Source organism: Colossoma macropomum, unplaced genomic scaffold (genome assembly GCF_904425465.1).
Source record: "Colossoma macropomum unplaced genomic scaffold, Colossoma_macropomum, whole genome shotgun sequence".
Lineage (NCBI taxonomy): Eukaryota > Metazoa > Chordata > Actinopteri > Characiformes > Serrasalmidae > Colossoma > Colossoma macropomum.
In genome coordinates this window covers 33468862-33493977 of record NW_023494806.1, presented here as the reverse complement: position 1 = coordinate 33493977, position 25116 = coordinate 33468862, and the positions used below count along the sequence as shown (strand labels likewise).

The 25116-nt window shown below is 39.6% G+C and overlaps 1 protein-coding gene across 1 annotated transcript; it reads right to left on the bottom strand.

The window, feature by feature from the left end:
* On the bottom strand, nucleotides 1–23166 carry zgc:110329 (uncharacterized protein LOC550500 homolog). Its single transcript, XM_036598827.1, has 8 exons — nucleotides 22812–23166; nucleotides 17630–17815; nucleotides 16223–16297; nucleotides 15660–15755; nucleotides 12334–12453; nucleotides 9350–9400; nucleotides 8134–8250; nucleotides 1–2824 (listed from the first exon to the last, which is right to left on the bottom strand). The coding sequence occupies exons 1-8, from the start codon at nucleotides 22896–22898 to the stop codon at nucleotides 2504–2506; spliced, it is 1053 nt and encodes a 350-aa protein (XP_036454720.1). The 5' UTR covers nucleotides 22899–23166; the 3' UTR covers nucleotides 1–2503.
* Between the last annotated feature and the right edge of the window lie 1950 nt (nucleotides 23167–25116).

Sequence of the window (25116 nt, the reverse complement as noted above, 5' to 3'; positions counted from 1 at the left end):
TTTTTTTTTATTCGCAAGAACTGGAGTTTTTCAAAAAGGCCAGAGCAACTTGAGAGGTCTAGAAGACCACTGTTTGGAGCAACAAAGTAGTTAAGGTAGGGTTTTTAAAATTACTATCAACTACAGCGGTTAAAAGCACCATTGAAATGTGGATTACGATCCCTTTAGGCCTGTTGGTTTCATTTTTTACCAAAGAAAAAACAAACAAAAAACAAAAACAGTTACTTTACATTATAGCATATTAGTTGATAACACACCATTGACAAGGACCGTTTGCTCTACTGTACAGATTACACTTAAAGTACTCGTGAATGCAAGATCAATCAGAATTCAGTAAAATTACTTCTACATAAAACTGGCATAACCATAACAAACATGTTATGCCAGATGTGAGATGCTGTTATGAGTCAGCAGCACAGCTTATGTTTAGTAATATAATAGTATTGTGTTTCCATTACTAGTGACGGCTAACAACAGTATGCCTGGCATAAATTAGTGTATTATAAGCTGTTATAACATCAAATATAATAACAATTACTGGTAATAGTAAAACAGCACTGTTATATACCCAAACAAAAACTGACATGGCAAATTATGACAGCATATGACATCTGCCATTACATGTTTATGCCGTGGTTTCTGTCAGTGTTATGTACAGTGTTACCTGGAATTTCTTATTTCCAATAAAACTACTCAAAAATCACCTGCAAATAGGCAAGGTCATTCCAAAAATAGCCTGAGGTATTGCGGACAAAAGCTTCTATCGTTGAATAAGGCAACAATTTATTCATCAGTTTATACTTGCTAGATTGTAAACAGGAACAGCAGCATCAAATTAAGTGTCAGCAGGTTGATTATTTTTAACCCCCTTTAAAAAAAACAAAACAAAACAAAACAAAAAAAAACCCTTAAGTGTTTCTCTAACACTTTCTAGAAAATTTGAATGATGCCAGAAGTGCAATACAGCTAAATTACTAAATACTAGACAAGGCAATGTACATCTACTAGGGATGCACTGCTAGGGAAATATCGGTACAGCACGACATACCTGTCCATAAAAGGGCTCATTTATTACGTTTTGGCATAAACATAAAGATTTATTTATCAAATTAAAGCAATTTTATGGGAACTAGGAAAAAAATAAGTAGTGTAAATTACTCCAGCTATATTTATAGATTGTGATCAGATCATGTAGGAATACTAAAATTAGGGATGCACCAATGTTTTGGGTCAAAAGAGAACAGAAAGCTGAAAATTAGATTAAACATTAAAAAGGCCTATAATGAAGTCTAAGACTTAATTTAAATGGTAATGAAAATAAGGAACAGTGATTAAAAGCACACCAGTGAGTGCAGATGCATTCAAACAGTTTGAGCAGCAGTAGATCAACAGTGGAAATATTAGCTACGTCTAACTATTTTACAGTTTCTAGAAAGACATTAGACCGCTCAGGTTTGACATCTCTCAATACATGAGGTCCTGCTTGATCTGCAGAATACAGCAAAAAGCATAACGGTAGGTCCTTGCTAGCACAACGGCGCCATCTGTAGCCTGAGTTTTTTGAAATGATTAAAATGGAATTGCACTGGATGACCAACTGTTCTTTGCTGCCGAAAACGCTGGAGGTCTATTTTATGTAAACTGTTTTATTTGTCAGCTTTTTCAGTTTTCAGTTTCACTTTTCAACCCAACGTGTCCTAAATTTCAGGTTTTGATTTCAGTCAAGAATTTTCATTTTGGTGCATCACCAGAACAAATCCTAGCTTTTGTATGCAACTATGTGCTGGTTCCGATATTTCTGTGCATCCTTAATATCTACACATATCTATATACACCTATATTTATCTAAAAAACATGACATCCAAACACAACAAACAGACAAAATGAGGATTGTAAATTTCCCTGAAGATTTTGCTATAAATTCACTATTAAAATGGTAGAGGAGGAGAAATTAAAAAAAGAAATAACAAAAAGATTGGTTGCCAATCATTAATGTAATCCCATCCAATCAAGTAATTCATAATTAAACAGATAGACATGAATAGTACAATAAGCCAAATCCAACAAATCCCAATGAAATCCCTTTTTTTGTTTGTAAAAACGGGGAATAGCATGTAAAGTGGACGTTAAGATTACGTAACCAAAAAAAATTTGATTGGTTGTCAATCATCTGCCAATCAAGTAATTCACAATTAAAAAACCCAAACTTAATAAAATCCCAATGACATCCCTTTTGTCACATTTAAATAAAACAAAAGTAGAGTACCTTAGATGGAGCTTAAAAATATGTAAATGTGTGTTCGGCATGTTAAACAGCAAAACAGTTCAAAAATGGGAAGTGTCTGATTGGTGAAGCTCAGCAAAAGCTCATGATCCCAACTTGTAGTGCAAGATGAAAGTGCAATTACTGGAAGATCGCTCCTTTAGGAAACTAAAAACAATAAATAAAAACAATAAAAACAGATGCAGTGAAGCAGATGCACTTCAGTTCCCTTGCTGACCTCTACAGTCGATTGTCCACTACGTCCATTCCCATGTCGGGGTCTTGGCCCGGCTGTTCAAACTGAGTGAGGGACAGTTCGGACTGGGCCTGCTCCAGGTCTAAAGGCTCAGAGTCCTGAATGTCCTGTTCTGATTCCGTTACAGGAATGGGCAGGTACCCGCCTTCTCGAGGCAAACACATGCACCAGCCGGCGCCGGCCAGGTCCAACTCGCTGTATTTGAAGCCGGCCTTCTTCAGGATCTTGAAATCCACCATGTCGCTCGATTCGCTCATCTCCACCAGGAGGTTCCAGAAGATGCAGCTCAGCATGATGCCCAGCAGCTGGAGGACAAGGGCGACAATATAAGAAAGGGACAATGCTTGAGGTTCCACCCAAACGTAGTCAATCAACCACAACATAGCTGTACATCAGTTTCACACCCAAACCTTGCATAATCTCCATAGAAAAGCATTGAGTAATAGAATGGGATACATTGGCGCAGCTGAACATGAGCCTAAGTTCACCATGCCCAGTGCCAAGCGCCGGCTAAAGGGGTATAAAGCCCCCCCCAGCATTGGGTTGTGGATCAGTAGAACTCTCTGAAGCGATGGAGCTCAATGCAATACAATTAGGATAAGCTGGAGACCTGACATCACTAACGCTGTTGGGCTAAATACAATCAAATTCTCACAGAAACGTTCCAACTTCTAGTTCCCAGAAGGGTAGAAGCTGCTACTGCAGCAAAAGGGAGTTGAGGCAGAACAGAGAATGAGATATGCCGTTAGCTATTTCAGATTAGGCCCATTAATTAATATGTAAGCATGAGCTGTAATTGACTGTAATTGGTAGTGGATAAAAGATCACTGTGAAGCCCCTGAGGAGCAGCCAGACAATGGATCCAGACTGACAGAGAGATACATTTACTCATTTCATTAGTCGACTACACGCTCTAAAAAGAATTTTATTAATAGCTTGCTATGAACAACTAGCAGAAGTGTTTCTCTGTAATTTCAAGGCCGTTACACCCCAAGCATGACTTATTCAGACAATACATTAATTTATACAAACACAAATACTAATGACATCTTGCATATGAAATGTGATTTTACATTTGATGAAAATGCAACATTATTTCATGCACCTTCTGTCTGCAGACTTTTCAAGGTAACATGAACTCACTGAAGTTTACATGAACTATTAAAACCTTGAATATTGGTCAATACAGATACCAATATTTCTGATATTGGTAACCCCAAAACCCAAAACTAACCCTCACTCTGGTCCTAAACCTAAACCTGCTGCTAATCCCAATCCTAACCCTAACAATGTTGAGTTTCAACGGATAGTTTGCTAATGTGAACATCTATAAAAATCTACTGGGGCCCATTCAAATAAACCATTTCACCTACTACTAAGCTTTAAAACCCCTAAGACAACTAAAAACTACTTCAGCTTAGTTCGGTATCTAACATCCTTAAGTCTCATACGTCATATGTCCTCCCTATCATGGCTATCCACACTTCCCCACTGTCCACTTCTCTACATTGTATTACTACACTAAAGAAGAACAGTGGTACATTTTATATTCCCATAATATATTTCTAAAAATCAGAGAAAGTCTGATAGCTGTCCACAGCGCTCACTAGTCAATACAGACAATACAACTCCAGAATTGGCACCCTTCATCAGAATAAAATCTAAATATTACATGCAATGAATGATATTTTAGACTTAAACAAATGGAATTTGTTTGAGCACATTCAAAACTAGCAGCACTGAGTCACTTTCTGGAATGTTTAACAAGGTTGGAGAACACTTATTGAGGGATCCTGGACCACTCTTCCATACAGAACATTTCTAGTTCCTTGATATTCTTGGGTCTTCGCTTGTGGACTGTCCTCTTCAATACACACCCCAGGTTTTCAACTGGGGTCAAGTCTGGAGATTGAGAGGTCCACTGCAAAACTAGTTTTGTGTTCCTGCAAATTTTGTGTGGATTTTGATGCATGTTTAGGGTCATTATCCAACCAATGCCAAGTTTCACCTTCTGGCAGAAAGGAGACACTTTGTGATCTAAAATCTCTTGATATTTAGCAGAATTCATGATGCAACTGATTTTCACATGAGCCTCTGGACCACTAGTAGCAAAACAGCCCCAAAGCATCAATGATCCACCACCATATTTGACAGTGGTCATCAGGTGCTCGTCATTTTACGCATTCTTCTTGTTTTTGGCCAACATGACGATGGTGTGCATAAACTTCTATTTTTGTTATTGGACATCACATCACATGATTCCATTTGTAGTTCCAGTGACATTTTGCAAAGTTCAGTCACTGAATTATGAGGCTTGCATTTTGTGGAACACCTCCAAAAAGCCTCTGGGCATGGAGGTGGTGTCTGACCGTGGATTCTGACATGTGAAAACCCTAAGATTCAACTAGCCTGTGCAATTCTGAAACTGTGGGGTTCTCTAGGTTCCTCTTTTCCTCCTCACTGTATGTGGTAGCAGTATGCCCATGCATGTTCTTCTTCAAATTTCAAATGTTCTACACTTTTCAAACTATTTTTATTGTCGCCCAGATTGCGCTTGATGGTGATTTCAACTGACCATTCCTAATCTTTCCGGGTCCACAACATTCTTTCCCGAGTTGACAGCACTTTGGTCTTTGATCATAGAAATCAATGAGTTTCTGGAAACTGGGAGAAACAAAAAGAAACATTTTTTCCGCTAAAGATGCAACTTATTTGGTTTTATGTAAAATTCTTTAGGGGTGCCAATATGGTTTTGAAAGAGAACACTATTCTTAAAATAAAATAACACTCTTGTAGGAAAAATCTCTATTAGACAAATGTTTAGCAATGTCTCCAAAGATTTATGAGGAACATTTGAATCATTATATGTATTGTTTATTTTGGATGAATGTCTGTGCCCAAGTTTCCTGAGGGATGCCAATAACTGAAGTTATGGACTGTATTAGTCAATTAGTCTCTGCTACCCTTAGACAAGGAAAGACAGAACGAAAGATAGATAAACAGACAGACTCCTGCATTTCTTCCCATTTCAAGGTCCACCTCAGGGTCTCTGCATCTGGAAGGTTACAGATGCTCAATTTCTTGAGTTCATTTTTTAGGTAGAGCAGGTACTAATGAAGGGCAGCCTAATCAAAATGAAAAGTCGTGCGTGGAGGCAGGCGGTGGAAAAAATTAGCTCTGAGAGAGTGGCATCTCTGAAAGGTCAGCTCAAATACATTTCCTGGAAGAGCTTTTTAGTGCAGCAGCAGCCTGGGCAATATTGGCCAGAGATAATACACCAGCAAACTGTCCTCATCCCTCCTGTTTCAAAGAAAAAAAGAGTGACCATTTCAAATAAACGTCATGCATCTTCCCAATGTGAAATGAAAGCAAGTCTATTTAAGATTACTTACCCACTCTTTACACTAGAGGTTGGAACACTGCTATTAGGATTTGATGAGTGCAATCGTGAGATAAGACACTGACGCTGGATGATTAGTTTTGGACCACAAACCATCCCAAAGGTAATGTTTGAAGCTCATCATTCCAGAGAGCCACTTTACTACAAATAAAAGGTTGCTGTACAATTTCTAAAAAAAACTCAATGCTTTGAAAAGCATCAATAAAGGAAAAATTTCCACAGCACATATGTGGATGCCAACAAATATATTGTATATTGTATGTATTTTACCTGTCTACCACCGCATATTGGAGCTGGAATTAAACAACACGAGCTCAAAGTGGGGACTCGCCGCTTCAATTTGAACGTGCTTATGTCCAAATTGAGCAGGCAGTGCAGGAATTACAACCATCTTTATAGGTCTCCATATTTTAGGGGCTTAAATGTACTTGGTCAAACTAACAAACATAAATTTAATTGTCATTTTTAATACTTGGTTGCAGACCGTTTGCTGTCAAAGGAACCCAAAGAAATCTCCAGACACTGGGTTTCTTCCCTAGTGATGGTCTGCCAGGTCTTTACTGCAGCTGTCTTCAGTTTCTGCTTATTCCTGGGGTGTCTTACCTTTAGTTTTGCCTTTAGTAACTGAAATGAATGCTTTAGTGCATTGAGGTCAGGCGATTGACCTGGCCATTAAAGAACATTCCATTTCTTCGCTTTAAAAAAGTTTGTTTTCGGGTCATTGTCCATCTGCACTGTGAGGTGCTGTCCAATGATGAGTCTGGGCCGATAATATAGCTGTATACACTTCAGCATTCGTCCTGCTGCTTTGGTCGGCAGTTACACCATCAGTAAACACAAGGGAGCCAGTTCCATTGGCAGCCAGACATACCCACACCATAACACTACCTCCACCATACTTCACCGATGAGGTGGTATGTTGTGGACCATTATCAGTTTCTTCCCTCTTTTGTATTCTTCTCTTCATTCAGGTAGAAGTTGGTTTGTCATCAGTTTATAAGATGTCCCAAAACACTGCAGGCTTTTTAGATGTTTTGGACACACTCTAAACTGGTTTCTCCTCTTTTGAGGCTTACCAACTGTTTACATCTTGTGGTAAACCCTCTGTATGATAGACAGATAGACATGCATCCTGAAGGGTGTTCTTGATCTTGCCAACTGCTGTGAAGAGGTTTTTCTTCACCAAAGAAAGAATTTTTCTGTTTCCACTTTTCCACTTTTTTCTGTTTAAGGATGTGCCAGATAGTGGATTTGGCCAAACCTAATGTGTTCGCTATCTCTCTGCTGAGCTTGTTTTCATTTTTCAGCCTAATGATGGCTTGCTCAACTGGCAGTGACAGCTCTTTGGACTTCAGATTGACAGTTAACAATAACAATAAATGCAAACACCACACTTGAAATCAACTCTTACCTGCTTACTTATTAGTAAAAACACAGTCACAGAACAGCTGAGCAGCTCACCAATTGTCCAAATTACCCTAAAAATTGAGGGGGTATGTATGAAAACGGTCCAGTTTGGATGTAAACAGCCTCAAATTAGAGCCGAAAGTCTACATTTTGAGCTCATACTCATTTCTTAACTTCAACTCCAATGAGCTGTAGTAGAAATCCAAAGTAACACTAACTTTGTTAACGTCCAAATTGTTATGGACCTGACTGTATGTGCATGGTATAAGACTTTTCAGTGTGTTTCTGTGTCCTCTAGTTTCTGACCACGGGACCAGAACCCACTGTCAGCTGGATATAGGTCGGAAAGAGTTTAATATACATGAGTCTTTTCAACACATTCTTACGGCGATGAGAATTTAATACCAAACAGTTAAAAAAAAAAAAACGAAGAAAAAAAAGATTTTTAGATACATATTACAACTTTCATTACTTTACTGTCATATCAATGTTTAATTTTCTGTTTTAAAAGCATAAAATTGCAAATTTATGGATTATTCAATATATGAAGTGAGGGAATTGTCTCTAAATCTAAGAACAGGTCCCAGTGCCTAACCGAATATTAAAAGAGTAAAAGTGTTTGGCTATAGCCTGAATGTGTTTTTCCTCTTTTTTATTTCTGAACTTTTACAGTATGGTGCAGTCATAGGTTCAGTCTATCAGACAAGTCAGAAAAGAGGCCATGATGAAATGGAAGGAAGGACGAAAGGAAACGCAGAGATGAAAAGAATGAAGAAATGTAAAAGAGAGAGATAAGGCATGACGAACCTGAGGTAGACCCACAGCACAGCAGATTCCTATCGTGGCTCCGATGTTATCACCCATCCACAGATTTACAGCATGGATGCAGCCTCGCACGTGTATGATGTCATTCAAATCTTCACGCTACAAAAAGAAAGGAAGTGTGAAAAGGGCCCGTATTGTAGATTCCTCTAGTATTTACTTTCTATTCCTACTTGGAACAGTTACAATAAGTTGTACAAGACCATTTTCTTGTCATTTCTTGTCCTGTTTTCGTTACCATTATAACTAACTGATACAAGTAAATGACCTCTGTTCTGATTGGCTGCCCTATATGGTGCCTCAAAGCGGAACAAGCCGTTAAGTTTCAAATGAACCCCATCTTCCACGTCAGTAACTCTACTATAGACTTTCTACAATAACAACACTCCCTATCACTTCCACGGAAATGGGCGGAGCTAAACAAGTGTGGGCCGAATAGGCAGTACGGGGACAAGGCTGAGAGACCGCGACGTTGATCAAATCAGGCGGCTCCTCAGCCAGGCCACATCAGTCTGGTGCCCATGTTAGGCTGAGGCTATTACTTTTGTGTCTGCTGCCAAAACAAGGTTAGAAACGTGTTGCATGGTTGCAAGCTTTATTTTCTATACATGGACTGCATGGACTGGGAAGTGAACGGTACGTTTTGAAACATCAGCGTTCTCATGCAACATCAACCCTTTTTAAGGACACAATGACCTTAGACAGGCCGCAGGTAGAGTAGTGATTCAGCAAAGGACATAGCAATCACAATGTCCCAGAAAAAAACCCTCCATAATGGCAAAATTGAGGCTGCGGGGGTAATAACTCAGCAATTTCTCTTGGCTTTTCTGTGCTGAATAAATAATCACGTAAATCTAGCTTTGCAAACAGCAGTGGCTGAAAAGACGTAGCTCCCATTTCTGTCCTGCTAGATCATTTCACAAAACAGACCCCCAAACAATCACACTCCAATTGCACCACTCAAAAAAACAGACAATGAGGGACAGGTGGTAAAAGGATTAATCATCTTTTTCACCATTACAAATAAGTCAGAAGAAGCCAATGAGCCACGCTTGAATAAAAACAGCAGTTTTACTGCTAGTATTGCACTGCGGCATTATTGTCTCTTGATGGCAACACTGAGAAAGCTAATATTCCTGTTCTTCGGAAAGTCATATCTATAAATGAATGCAGGATTAAGGGTGGCAAGAGAGCTACTAACCTGCTTGGTAAGAGTGTTGTAGCCGCAGAGCGTGTTCACCACTTCTCCAGCCTGAATGAAAGACCACAGCAAATGTAAACACAAAAAGACACAAAAAAACATTAGCTTCCAGACTAAAGCCTTGTTTAAACAATCATAAAAAAATTAGTCTACGAAGTTGGTTTCATTTTCTGTTTCTTATGATTCAAACACGGTCAGTGATGTTGAGGTCTGGACACCAGCAGCTTTTCAATTTGATTTTCTGTCCATAGTAATGTCTTCTTGGAAGCTACACACCCTTTCAGACCCACAGTGTTAACTTGTCTTCTCACAGTGGAAGGATGGACAGAAACACCTGTGGATGTTTTCAGATCTAAAGTAAGAGTAGAGCTTGATTTTCTCCTCTCTCTCTCTCTCTCTCTCTTAATGATGACCACTGGTCAGGCTGTGAACATGAAGGTAAGGTATGAGAATGAAGACTAAAGAACAAACAATAATCACAGTAAATAGTTTTTAAGGGAGGGTGGCAAGAAAGAAGCCATTACCCAACAAAACCTACAACTGCTTTGCATCAAGAAACGGTGCTCCTACAGTGAATCATGGTGGTGGTAGCATTTCCCCAATGATGCTCATCCACAGAGCCCTTTAATAAAATAAAGCTCAAAAATCACATCTTCAAGAATGTATAAGCTCTTAAGAAAAGCCCTGTCATTTGACTTGGTGTGTGCACGTAGCATAAGCCCCACCCCCTCCACATCTATTTATCCTGATAGGATGAAGCAGATGCCTAGTTCTAATCACTGACGGAAAATGGTAAATGATGGACCCTTGGAGGAGACAGTTTCACACAAGTTTTACAGTTGGACACACAGTTTTACAATTTTAACTTTTAACTTGGGGTACAATCCTCAGCCTCATCTTATCACCTCACTGAAGGCACACTTTAGAGAGCAGACCCCTTTGATAAAACCATGCTTGAGAGCTTTTCCTGCCCCATTATGTGCTTATCTTATTCCAGTCTGACCTCGTCCAAAATCCACTCCTGAGAGACCGGATACCTCTGAAGAGATAAGGACACAAACAAGATGATGAAACTAATACTGCTGTGCTTTATTACAACCTAATCCGCACCATGACTGGATCTATTTGATTCTCTATTTCTTCAATTTTGTCTTTAATTAGCGACTGAAAACATCTGTCGATGTACAGTCTGTGTTAGCCATCCTAGAGTCCTTCATTTATGGTCAGTTTCTGACACTTAGAGTCGCTTGTACTGCCTATGCTTTGATTGTACTCCGGACGATAAATGACCACAGACTAATTGTATACTTGCATAAAGGAATTGCAAGGGGTTTCTAATAAAGTGGCCAGTAAGTGGAAGTACAAGTTATGTGTTTCTAATAAAGTGGCCAGTGAGTGGAAGTACAAGTTATGTGTTTCTAATAAAGTGGCCAGTGAGTGGAAGTACAAGTTATGTGTTTCTAATAAAGTGGCCAGTGAGTGCATGCTATACCACATATGAGATTTGTCAAATGCACACACAAGGTACAGCATTCTGGTAGCCATATTAACATTTACTACAAACATCATCTGTGCAGGACAGACAATCTGTTTTTATATATAGAATTAACTGCATACATAAGTCATATAGAATTCTCAGGCCACATCACCCTACCACTAAAAGCCTCTATTAGCAGAACGCACCGCAGACATGGCCTTCAGTGAAACTGAGTTTAAGGGAAACGAGGAAGGCGGAAAGGGTAACACAGAAAGAAAAAGAGAGAGAGGGAGAGAGAGAGAAAGAGAGAAAGAGACAGGCACAGACAGTGTTCCGCAAGCTTTCACTGATGAAGCGTGTCATTCATTTGCCTTACATTTTTTCTTCTCTGAGTCTTTCATTCAGAGTCCTGCTGCTCTACCACTCAGCATCAACCTCCAATTAACATCACTCAGCTTCATTACAGAGAGGATAGAGAGAGAATAAGAGAGAGAATAAGAGAGAGAATAAGAGAGAGCGAGAGAGAGAGCAAGAGAAAGAGAGAGAGAGAGAGAGCAAGAGAGAGAGAGCAAGAGAAAGAGAGAGAGAGAGAGAGAGAGAGAGAGAGCGAGAGAGAGAGATGCTTGTAGAGGTTCTCTATAGAGGAAAGTGCAGCTAATTCAATAATTGAAAGCTTTATTTCACTCAATTTATACGAGCAGAGTGTAAAAATGAACTTGAACTTGGTCTTTATCGGCTTTCTCTGCCAGTGTTCTACAGTAGCGCTATGCTGCGTGGCGCTATATATATATATATATATATATATAATATACAGTAAATAAGAATCTCAAATCTACCATACATACACAGTCAACGAGTGTACACATCATATATATCATATTCACAGTCAATGATTGTATGTATCATATATATAGTCAATAAGTATATCCCATATACATCATATATACAGTCAGTGAGTGTCTATATCATATGCATCACTTATAAAGTCAATGAGTGTATATATAATATCATATATACAGTCACTGATTTAACACCTCCATGACTGTAGCATCTCGTTCTTATTCATACAGCTTTTGGATTCTTCTTACAGTGGAGGCTCTTGAGGGGAACTGGAGCTCCACTTTGCTGTTGCTTTTGTTAGTTTGCTGCTCATTGATCTATCTAAAGTTCTCTTGTGAGCACTGTCCAGCACTGTCAGCTGACTGTGACGTCTTTAAAAGCCATTTAAAAATATAGCAACATACAGCATGCTACTGCCTGCACTACTACTGCCTTTAAGACTGAGATGTGAATTAGCCCTGTTTTGACTGGATGTCCTGTACCTGATTCAAAAAACATTCCTGGAACACTCAGCCAACAGGCGAGTAGATAAACATGTATATGTAAATAGCGAATATGTGCTGGGTTTTGTGACAATAAGTGTTGTTTTTGGAGCTTTTTTGGCAAAGCGCACTCTGTTTAAGGTCTCTGGACATGTGAGGTGTGAGCGGAAGTGTCGCTGACTCACCTCTTTGTTGCGGATACAGCAGGTGTACGGAACTCCGCAGGCCAGTGGCCCTGTACCGTTACAGAAGTGATACTGATTTACCGCCCAGTCTTTATAATCATCACCCCCACAGCAAGAGAACTGCGAGGCAGAGAGAGAGAGAGAGAGAGAGAGAGAGAGAGAGAGAGAGAGAGAGAGAGGTTCTGGTTTTTGTACAGGCTCAGTTAGATGACAGTGTCGGTTTCTAGGTTTCTGTCAACACTGCTGTCCCCTCTATGATTTCTCAAAACACTGCTAATAGTAAACAGCCTGTGGTGTTCAGCTGAACTGCAACGTACTATTCCTAATTCCCTCCTTAAAAACATTCTACATGCAATAGCTTAGCAAAAAATAAACTAGTCCATCTCTATGGACAAACATTGGCAGCACAATGGGTCATACTGATGAGCTCAATGACTTTAACCGTGGCACGGTCATAGCCACATTATTGCCACATATCAGTTCAGCCTTGCTAGATCTGCCCTAGTCAACTGTAAGTGCTATTATTGCGAAAAGGAAGCGCCTAGCCCAGTGAACACCTTTGGGGTGAACTGGAATGTTGACTGCAAGACAGACTTTTCCTACATCCGTGCCTGACCTCAGAAATGCTCTTTTGATTAAACAGGCACGAAATTCCTACAGACACACTCCACAAATCTTGCGAAAAGACCTCTCAGAAGAATGGAGGCTCTTATAGCCATAAAGATGGGGCAACTCCATATTAATGCCCATGGTTTTGGAACAGGATGTGCAGGAAGTTTGGCCACCATCCAAAACAGTGTCAGCCTGCTAACAAGAAAGGCCTAGCTCTTTATGAGCGAGGATGAGTTGTCTCCAGTCATCTTGCCACTTGCTTGTCCCTCATATAAACCCACCCTGCACTTTGTGGCAGAGAGACAGGAAAGGGTAAGTGCCACTGAGAAAGATGTGAAGCTCTCTGGGGGATTCCCAGAGTCAATTAAGGAACGTGTGTCGGAAGCTGACGGCAGAGAATTAGATGCTTTCTGCTTCAGGCTGATACGAAGACCCTGACAAGAGGTAAGCAGAGTTTGCAGAGTTTGAAGGATGTTTTAAAAGTAATACTCTGATGTTTTTCAGCCTAATCTCTATCTGAGCATGGTATATAGGCCTAGTATTATACTACATAGTGGATGTGTCTCAAAACCTAGTGAGCTCTCTACATAGACAGCATTTTACGTCACAATACGCGCGCTCCCGACAAGAAGGCTGTCCCAATTCTTAGATATCTCAAATATGCTGCCTACTGAGGCCTCTCATTTTGGCCCAATATCGAGAGAGCACTGGATGTTACCTCAGCCGCTGAGGCAATCCCGTGATGCAGCGCGGGACAAACTTTTGTTTGAAGATAGCCAGCAGAAGCACTTCACCAAGCAGCGCCGTCATCTTCAAATGTAAGTTATTCTGATTTTCTGGGGTATTTATCTGTCATAAAGGTGCACAAATATCCTATACTTTCCACGTTTGACCACAACTATTGTCTATTTTGCTGTTTCATTCAGAGCATATACAATTAAAATCACTATATTAACCACCAGAGCAGATCCATGTCGGCTAACTGTGATTCTGACGGCTGAGGTAAGTAAACGCTGGTTTCGTGCAGTGGGCGGGAACAAGCAGCGACGTCACTGCTGTCTAACTAGAGCGTCTCATTTATCTATCTTATAAGGATAGATGACGGTTGGAACGCTGCCTACTTAGACAGCTGCCTATGCAGACAGCGGCTACTTAGAGAGCTCACTAGGTTTTGAGACACACCCATTATTTCACAGGCAATACATTTGATGTTTCCCTGTGCTTGGAAAAGAAAACTTGCTGATTAAGTTGAAATATAAGTATTCCTTCAACAACTATAACCTACTTCTGGCACAGAAAAGAGATAAGACAAAATTTTTTTGGTATTCATGAAAGTCTACAAAATTGATTAGTAAACTTGAATTTCTGCTAAGCAATTTAGCTTCTCTCTAACTATAATCTTGCCTCTTGTTTTTTACTATTTATGATAAGTTAACAAAAGGTTTTTCTCTCTGGCTGAATTTTCGCAAGCCTTAAGCCTTGAGGCCAAGTAAAGTTGCAAGACATTTAAGTGTGAGTCTGAGTTGCATCTTGAGTCAGTTAAGCATGGGTCCAAGTGACGAACTGGTTAAGAGTGAGTCCAAGTCATGAGTCAGTTAAGTGCAAGTCTAAGTCACGAGTCAGCTAAGCGCAAGTCCAAGTCATGAGTCAGTTAAGCATGAGTCCAAGTCACGAACTGGTTAAGCATGAGTCCAAGTCATGAGTCAGTTAAGCATGTGTCAAAGTCAAGTCACTAGTCAGTTAACCATGAGTCCAAGTCATGAGTCAGTTAAGCATAAGTCAAAGTCACGAATCAGTTAAGCTTGAGTTCAAGTCATGAGTGAGTTAAGCATGTATCATAGTCACAAATCAGTTAAGTGAGTGTGAGCCCAAGTCACAAGTCAGTTGAGCGTGAGTCCAAGTCACAAGTCAGTTAAGCACAAGTCCAAGTCACAAGTCAGGTAAGCGTGAGTTGAAGTTATGAGTCAGTTAAGCACAAGTCAAAGTCAGGAGTCAGTTAAGCACGAGTCCAAGTTTAGTTGCGAGTCAGTTAGTGTGACCCCGAGTTGGTTTGCGAGAAAGCTGGACGCAAATCCGAGTCGCAAGTCAGTTAAAAGCAAGTCTGAGTTGTGAGTCAGTTAAGCGTACATGTTACAAATCAGTGAAGTGTGAATCCGAGCTGAGCTGTGAGTGAGTTAAGCACGATTCCGAGACATGAGCCTGTTACTTATGGCACAGCATTCTAACTGGAGATTCTCCACTGAAATGAAGGGGTAGTCCAGGACTGGCCTTAATACCCTGTCCGGGGAACCGACGGTAAGTGTGTTAAATGTCCTTTTTCTTACTCTGAGGGATCACAATATATTTTCCTTGGTGAGGTATTATAAAATGAAGGTAACATTAGCCTTCTAAGCTTAAGCATGATGTTGTTGAAACATTATTACAACTTGATAGAAGATTACAGGAAAACAAGAACATATGGCATAATGAACTAACAAATTAAGACATTTTGATTTCAGACTGATTTTTGAGTCATGACGTTAAGATAATGTGTCCTGAGGCAAAAGGAGCCAGTCCTGAGGCAAAAGGAGTCAGTCCTGAGGCAAAACCAGTCAGTCCTGAGGCAAAACTAGTGAGGACGTATTTAGCACCTTTCAGCTCACGTATCAAACATGCCTGCAAAAGAATGCAGACTGACATGGAAATACACTAAACCAAGCAGTCAAGTATCAAACCTTCTCTTGCACATAGTCCAAGATGTTTTTGAAGTCCAGGTCGTCGTAGTAGTGCTTGATGCCTTCGCGTATGTTCTTCTGAAACAATTCAGACGTCTACAGAAAGAGAGTGAAAGAAGAAAGTGAGCAAAAAGAAGGAGAACATTACAGAAGGTTATATATGGACCATTCTACCAAATTAGTTCAAACTACAGTTCCACAGTATAAAAACTATTCAAAAACAATAAAGTACTCAGATATTAGATATTTACAAGTATTATTTATGATCTTTTTGAACCCAAGGCATTAATAGAGACAGTAATGAGCTAAATATATACAAAATCATTATTTATAATGTATTTTCTATTGGTGTCTGCCCAAACTCTAACCCCTAAATTTCATCTTACATTTTTTCTATTTTTTGTGTTTCTTTAAAGCACTTTGAGTGATGATTATTCAAAAAATGTCAGTTAAAAATCTGAAAGGAATTTTAAACTCTGACTTCGAACTTGTTTGGTAGAATAATCCATACACATAAATAAGTATGATATGAGTCTGAAGCACGTGATTGCAAAGCTACATACGGTCTTCTCAAAAAGGAGAGCGATGATTAGTGCGAGGGCCTGGAGCGCCAGCAGAACACACAGCACACAGAGAAACTGTAAAGACAAGTTTCAGTTAGTGCATGTCAGCTACTAAAAACAATACTTTTCCTTATGAACACACACAGGACTAGGAATGGGAGTTTTGATAACTGAATTTATTAAACAAACAGTACTCAAACACTCCAATTAGAAGACATTTTAAATTGTTATGGATAAAAACGCTAATCAACAGTAACCCAAAGGGCCCAACAAAACATCAGGTTTCCAAGGGTGTCTCAGCTGACAACATTTGGATAAAGGGAAAATAATACACATTTAATTTTTGGCTAAACCATCATCTTAATAACGAGGAAAGATGGGGAGTAACTAGTACTTTCCAGAGGGTCTTCCACAACTGTGGCATTCACCGTTGGAAGCATATAATGTCTAAAACGTCATTCTATGCTGTAGCATTAACATTAACCTCAACTGGAACTAAGAAACCTGAAAAACAGCCCCAGATGATTATCTCTCCTCAGCCACACTTTACTGCTGGCTCTACGCAGTCTGGTACTCTAACCCCTAAATCGTGCTCTCCTGATATCCGTCAAACCTAAATTCATTGTTCACTTGCCGGACAGTGAAGCAACATTCGTCACTCCAGAGAACGTTTCCACTGCACCAGAGTTTAACGGCGCTGTGCTTTACACTCCTCCAGCCGACACTTGGCATTGCACATAGCTATCTTAGGCTTGTGGGCAGGATAGACCGTTTTATGCACTTTATGCTCCAACACTCGGCAGCCCCCTCTGTGAGCTACCGCCTCTTGGCTGAGCTGTTGTTGCGCCTAGATGTTTCCATTTCACAATAATAGACCTAGTTGACAGTGCACATCTGGCAGAGCAGAAATTTCACAAACTGACTTGTGGCAAAGGTGGCATCCCATGACAGTCCCACGTTTAAAGTCACTGAGCTCTTCAGTATGATCCATTCTACTGCCAGTGTCTGTCTATGGAGATTGCATGGCTATGTACTTGATTTTATACACTTGTAGGCAATGAGTGAGGCTGAAACAGCTGAACTGACCAGTGGGACCACCCGAAAATTCCCACTTCTGACTCCTGAGGTTTAGGATGTTATTTTAGACCTAAATAATCCAAAAGGAGTAGAGCCCAGCAAACTTCAGTTTCATTGCTAATAGATGCTGAATGTTCTAAGAAGTTCCACTGGAAATGTACTTTAACCAAAGTAACAATACTTTTACTGGAGTACCAGTTTAAACTACCCACTACCCACATCAAGCTAAAGTGATATTAGCACGTTTAGCATGTGATCTTCAGTATGCAAATACATTTTGCGTTATGGAAACGTTGTAAATGAGGTTTCATGATGACGCTGTTCGCTCACCATGTGCAGAAGAGTCTTGTTGTCTCTGAGGGAGCCCACCATGCCCACCACAGACACGGTAAACATGACCAGGCCCAGCAGGATGAGCACTACAGCCGGGGCCAGAAACACACCCTCTAACGTGCGGTTCTTCTGCCGCTCCACCTCTGCATACAGGCCTATACACAGCACACAAAGGCCCAGAAACTGTGGGGAAAATAACAGGGACAGAAAGAAGAGAGAGACAAATGTAATTTCACATAATGTATGATTTCACATCAAATCTAAACAGCCTGACCGGTTGGTCTACAGTGGTAATCCTGACTTTGTTTGACGCCCAGTGATGTCACAGCCATCCATGGCCGGGAGTCTAAGGGTGCTTTCACACCTACTTCGTTTGGTCCGCACCTTCAGATTGTCAGTTTAGTCCGAAAAAAGGTGCTACTTTAACAAATGGAAATCACTTTAGAGTGGGAATCAATTGGAGAACAGAACTCAAAACTAGACTCTGGTACAAGACTAAACACCTGGCAAGCTTTTTCTAGGTTTAATGAAGGTAATAAATCTGCTAGATTTATTACCTTCAAAACTAGCTAGCTATTGCGGACAAACTACACTACATCTGTAGTGGTTTTAATCCAGCCTGCGGTAGATAACAAGATAGCAGTGTCTTACATTATCACAGGTAACCAGCCTAGTTTACCTCACTTTTAAACATCCTTGTCCGTCCTGTGGAGCGCCTGGCTTGGTCTGCCACAGTAAAGGAACATGAAAGATGCTGGACTACATTTCCCACAAGTCTGTGTGCAGGAACTTAAAAACAAGACGGAAAATAGGGTTTTAAACCCAAGATTCTCTCAGTTTAAGCCATATAGTTGTTTAAACATATTGCTATACAAATCCAACAGCTCTCTCCAATCACTAAGGACCGGTCAGTTAGTAGTGCCCAAGCACAGCCATTGTTAAGTCCAGTTTAAAGACGTTCTTGTTTTCTTATGCATTTGTTTAGCACTGCGCTTTATCTTAGCACTACATTTTTACCTCTTTTAATCTCTAATTTTGGTTTCTATTTTATTGTAACTATTTTTGCAGATGCCTTTCTGAGGTGCTTGATCTCAGGATGTCATAATCTTTATTATTTAATGCTTTTATTTCTCTATTTGTGTGAAGCATTTTAAATTGCCGCTGTCTATGACAGGTTCTATATAACTAAACTTGCCTTGCCTCGCCTAAAACGAACAAATGCACGTCCACATTAATCGCAAATGAGGTCGAGGCAGAAAGCTTACTGTCTATTAGCACCGGAGCAAAGTAAGGGATCGGCGCAAATCCAGCTCATTTAAACCAATTATTCCTTAATTTACCTCTCAGCCCTTCCAGACAGGTTAATGCAAGCTGATTGGCTGTTGCTAATTAACTTTGTCGCCCATCAATTTCACCTCACTTGATGATCTTAATTTAGTTTTCTATTCAGATTCTTTTCATTCCGGCCCACATTAGTGAGTAAGTGAGTGCTTCGGTCTGAGAGCCGGAGCTAAACTGCAGAGTGAATAACTAAAGCTAAGTTGAGGGGTTAAGAGGGGACGGGGAGATTTAAACAAATGAGACAACAAAAACAGCAGGCAGAGGAGGCTTTTCTGCTGCCATCATCAGCTTTAGAAAAGTTCAGCCCGCTGGCCAGATATGTTACCGCGAGCTCCGTGACACAAGCACGCCACACTGTGAGGCAAACACTAAAATCCCCTTTTGTGGACAGCAATAATAGCTGTCGTCAGCCAAATATGTTGCAGAAGAACCACAAATCCACACGAGAAGACGTAAACAACAACAAGTGGCATGAAACAAAACAACACGCAACACAGACAACAAGCAAAGCTCATATTTTTAATTTGCTAGCATTAAAATCTTGTGAATCTGTGGACAGTTGAATAGCAAATACGTCTAATTCCCAGGATTGAAACTGAACAGTAATTTTACTTTTATTTCAATACATACACTATACTGGAACAGCCTACAGAGACAGCTCTTTCAGTTTTCATTAAGACTGATACAGCACTATTTAAAGGGATGTTCTGACCTAAAACTAGCATTATGTATGTCATTTGCAATGTCCTGAAGTATTCGGGAGTGGAGCATTGCATCCCTCAATGCAAAGCCTCAGGGGTTTGACAGAATTGACAATTTTATATCGCTTTCATCCATCACTGGTTTTTCACTACAATACCCAGCATGCATTACGCAAAAACACCATACGATCACTGGCCATAAAGCACATTATTTAACTGAAGAGCCAATTATTTGAAGAATTTTAAGAAACTTCACAGATTATTTGTTTTCATATTTCTGTAAGGATTTCCAAACCAAACCAGCCACTCCAATATTTATATATGTTGCTGTTGTTGGAACAGAACCTCGTATCTACATTTTTGTTGTTTTTCATTTTTTTAGAACAATTTGAAAATGCCTGTTACTTTTTACGTTGTTTGTAAATTTCATGATGAAGGGACCAAAAGAAACAGCCCAAAATGACTTGGAAAAAAGTCTGGTTCCTTTGATTTACATTAAAAGTAAAGTGTGTTTTTTGGTTCTCCTGTAAAGTTCTCATTTTGAAGATACAAGGTTTTGTTCTGACAGCAGCGACATCCCTGGATTCTTAAAATTGCAGGAGGTAATTAAGACTATGCAGCTCTGTAAAAGGCCAGTCTGGTGAGACTTTTCAAACAACAAAATCCTTGATTAATCCTTGAATTCTTGCAAATGTATGTTTAATAAAAAATAACATGTAACTAAACAGAGGGAGAGAAAAACGCTGAAGGTGATAAAAATTAGTGATCAAGAAGAAAACAAATGAGTGTTTAGGCTTTCAGGTAAAATTAATACTAAATTTGTACACATTATTCTCTTATTATATCCTCATTAGTGAGACTAAGTAGAAAATAATTGGGGTAATACTGTGTTTGTGCTGTCAAACGTCACCATGAAATTCTGTCACCTACACTATTAAACACTGAAACACAGCTACAGAACAAAATCACACCCGATCTGGTTACACTAACTAAGACTGTATCTATAATGTGTATTTGAATAACAAATTTAAGAGCTGCAAATTTAAGAGTAGAGAGCAGTGCTTGACTTCAGTAGCTTTGTTTTGAGGTGGACAGATATAGTACTTAAGTTATACTAGATCTGTGCTTAATACACTAGAAAGAAAAGAATTTTCTGTGTGCCAACTTGATATTTTGGGGAGCACGCCCCCAAGCCCCCTTAGAAAAGACCCCCCATCCGACCACTCTGACCAGCCTAAAAGGTCTGGATATTGACTATGTTCCTAGTGACTGTGGCTGATTTTTATGCTGATCAGTTAATTTGGTGCCGGTTCTTTAGTAAAGAAAATGATTCTATATAGAACCTTTCTGAAAAGGGTTCTATATAGCGCCAAAAATGTTTATCTATTGTTATGGTGTCAAGCTTGTAACAATAGCACTTTTGGGTGCTAAACAGAACCATTTTCAAAAAGGTTCTTCAAAGAGACTACGTCTTCCATCAATCTGAAGAACGCTTTAATGATGCAAAGAACCCTTTAATCATGCAAAGGGTTCTTTGAGTGTTCATGGTTCGTTACAGAACAATTTTCTTTACTTAAGAACCCTTAAAGCACCATCTTTTTTGAGAATGTAACAAGCTTGACACTGTAACAACAGAAGAACCCTTTTTGGTGTTATATAGAACCACATAACTATTTTCTTTACTAAAGAACCCTTGAAGAACCATTTTTTTTTATGAGCGCATATCTCTTATATGAAAAGCCATACGAACATATCGAGTCACAACATAGGTTGTAACGCGTCTCCATCTTCTTGGTCACGAAGATCGATGATAACATACTTTGTAAAATCTGATTCAGTTAAACAAGATAAGACTGAGATCTGAATCAGAAAAACATTTGTTTTTCGCAATGGGCCACAGAGCTCAGAGCTCGGATACAAGTTACTATTTTATATCTAAATCAATTGAACCGCGAGGTGCCAAAGCCTCTTAGCCCTATTTATTAAGCTAAAAACAGACATTTTTCATCAAGATTAGAACAACTACAGCAGTATCTGAATAACCAAAATAACCATATTAATAAAAATCTATTCCTGCTCTCAAACCAAAACTGAAACTCTACCACAGCATGAGGAAAGAGCTACAGTCTTAAAAACAAAGGTGCCAAATACACACCTTAAAATGATGGTTCTTCAACGGTTCTTCTGCTGTAAAAAGGCTGAAGAACCCTTTTAGGTGCTATATAGAACCTTTTCAAAAATGTTCTATATAGAACCATCCACAGCACATTCTCCATCAATCTGAAGAACACTTTCACTATGCAAAGAATCATGAAAAGGGTTCTTTGAACGTCCATAGCTCCATATAGAACCATTTCTTTCCTAAAGAACCCTTGAAGAATCATTATTTTTGAGTGCATGGAAACCAAAAAACGGTTCTTTGGAGAATCATTCCTGGACAAGTGTAAAGAACCTTTTTTTTTAAGTTAAGGAACCAGTACATAATATAATGGTTCTATACCAATTAAAGTTTTTTTTTTTTCTAGAATAAAGGTCCCAGTGATCATAATGATTACTGTAATATTATTCTTGCAATTTATTAACTTCTAAGTTCCCCAGTTTTCATGTCTACTTTAATATTATTTTATTTTCATATTATTTTAATAATCATTTTCTTCTAGATAAACATATTTAAATTACTGTTTATCAGTTTACTCACTACTTTCTTTTTTTTTTACTTTTTAACTCCTTTTAAATGCACGAAGGCTGCTATTATAATAATGTGTATTGATTTTACTATTAATATTCATATTAATAGTACTGAAAGGTAAAAATATGCTAATTCAAGCGCCTCGTCTAACATCCGGGTAACACCGCCCGGCCTCGATTTGAGTCTCTGCGAGCAGCGCCAACAACAAAAGTGCTTTGTCCCTTTAAACAGCCCCGCGCCCAGTTTTCATCAATAAACCCCCGATATGAGCCCAGAAAACCCATGAAGGTCCATTAAGCAGAGACCACGCGAAGTGTCGAGTTAAAAATCCCTCTCAGCGTGTCTGAAATCATATTTTCGGCGTTTGAGTGAACTGACTGACTCAGAATGACTGAAGGGCGGTAACAGAAAACACAGCACATCCAGCGGTTCAGCCAGGTTTACTCACCGAAAACAGCATCGAGTAGACGTTCAGGGTGAACTTAATGAAGTAGTAGAAGTGTAGGGTCTTCTTCCAGTCTTCGTACGAAGGCATGATGTGTCTCACTCCAGTTTCCCATCTATTAAGACCATTCAAACAGCAGCACCGTCCCAGCCGGCAGCTAAGCTAACGTTAGCCGCAGCCTGCTTTTCCCTCAGAGATGAGAAACACAGCAGAATATCACTTCACAGCCACACAGGACACACCGCTAAAGAGCTCATCCGCATTTCTGTCGGTCTGCCTTGTAGGAGGGCATCGGCTTCTTCACGGCTAAAGCGAAACTTAATCTGTCCACAATAACAACTTCATGCGGCTGGCTGTGGAAAACTCTTAAAGGGCGAGTAGCACCCTTTTCACTTAAAGGGGAACTCCATCGATATTTCAAAATTCCTGCAATATTCAGTGGTTGAGATGTAAACAGCCGCTCAGCTGGTTTGAGGTGAAATGGTTCACATGTAGAGAAACTTGCCAACTCTGATTTCTTTATAGTGGTGGTGATGGGAACCAGGGGTCACCATGATTACAACATCCAAAACCAGCAGTGAACCTAAGTGTCTTCTGAGGTTTGTAATGTTGATGTTGATAAAATATTTATAAATCTAAAAAAATAAGTATTCTTTGGGGACTATTTTGCCATAGCATGAATGGATTAAAATGAATGGATTCAAATACATTTTAAGCCAAAACTACCTAAACCTGGATTAATCACAGTTTGAGTATCTAAACATATATTAATCACAGTAAGTATCTAAACATGGATTAATCACAGTAAGTATCTAAACATGGATTAATCACAGTAAGTATCTAAACATGGATTAATCACAGTTTGAGTATCTAAACCGGGATTAATCACAGTCTGAGCATCTAAACATGGATTAATTACAGTTTGAGTATCTAAACCTGGATTCTAACCCAGGATTAATCACAGTCTGAGTATCTAAACCTGGGTTAATCATAGCCTGAGCATCTAAACCTGGATTAATTATAGCCTGGTTGTCTAAACCTGGGTTCTAAACCTGGATTAATCACAGCCTGAGTATCTAAACCTGGATTAATCACAGTAAGTATCTAAACATGGATTAATCACAGTTTGAGTATCTAAACCTGGATTCTAATCCAGGATTAATCACAGTCTGAGTATCTAAACCTGGATTAATCACAGCCTGAGTACCCATACCTGGATTTATTACAGACTGCGTGTCTAAACCTGGGTTAATCATAGCCTGAGCATCTAAACCTGGATTAATTATAGCCTGATTATTTAAACCTGGGTTCTAAATCTGGATTAATCACAGTCTGAGTATCTAAACCTGGATTAATCACAGCCTGAGTATCTAAACCTGGATTAATTACAGCCTGGTTATCTAAACCTGGGTTCTAAACCAGGATTAATCACAGTCTGAGTATCTAAACCTGGATTAATCACCGCCTGAGTATCTGTACCTGGATTTATTACAGCCTGAGTATCTAAACCTGGATTAATCACAGCCTGAGTATCTAAACCTGGATTAATCACAGTTTCATATCTAAACCTGGATTCCAAACCAGGATTAATCACTATTTGAGTATCTAAACCTGGATTCTAAACCAGGATTAATCACAGCCTGAATATCTAAACCTGGATTAACAGTGAAAGTTGTTAATCACTGTTATAAAACGAGTATTTGTTGCTGACACTTACTCAGGAATACTGAGTTGAGGAGTGAGACAGGCCTCAGGTTAGGCATGCAACACAAATTGCCATTGCCATCCCGGTAAATAGTGAACCAGGATTTCAGAAAATCCAGGTTTAGGTCAAACTAAATTCAAAGTTAGCTGGCTAAGCAAGAAATCCTGCTTTGCGAGACAGGTCCCTCACAAACAACAGAGGATAACTAAAGCTTGCAATAAGATAAAAGATAAAAGATACATACATACTCTAAACCGCTTATACTTCTGGGTCGCGGTGGGGTGCTGGAGCCTATCCCAGCTGTCATTGGGTGGAAGGCAGGATACACCCTGGACAGGTCGCCAGTCCATCGCAGGGCAGACAGACAGACAGACATACACATTCACTCACACCTAGGGGCAATTTAGCATGTCCAATTGGCCTGACTGCATGTTTTTGGACTGTGGGAGGAAACCCACGCAGACACGGGGAGAACATGCAAACTCCACACAGAAAGGACCCGGTCGCCCAGCCGGGAATCGAACCCAGGCCATTTTTGCTGTGAGGTGACAGCGCTACCCAGTGTGCCACCGTGCCACCGTAAGATAAAAGATAAATAACAAT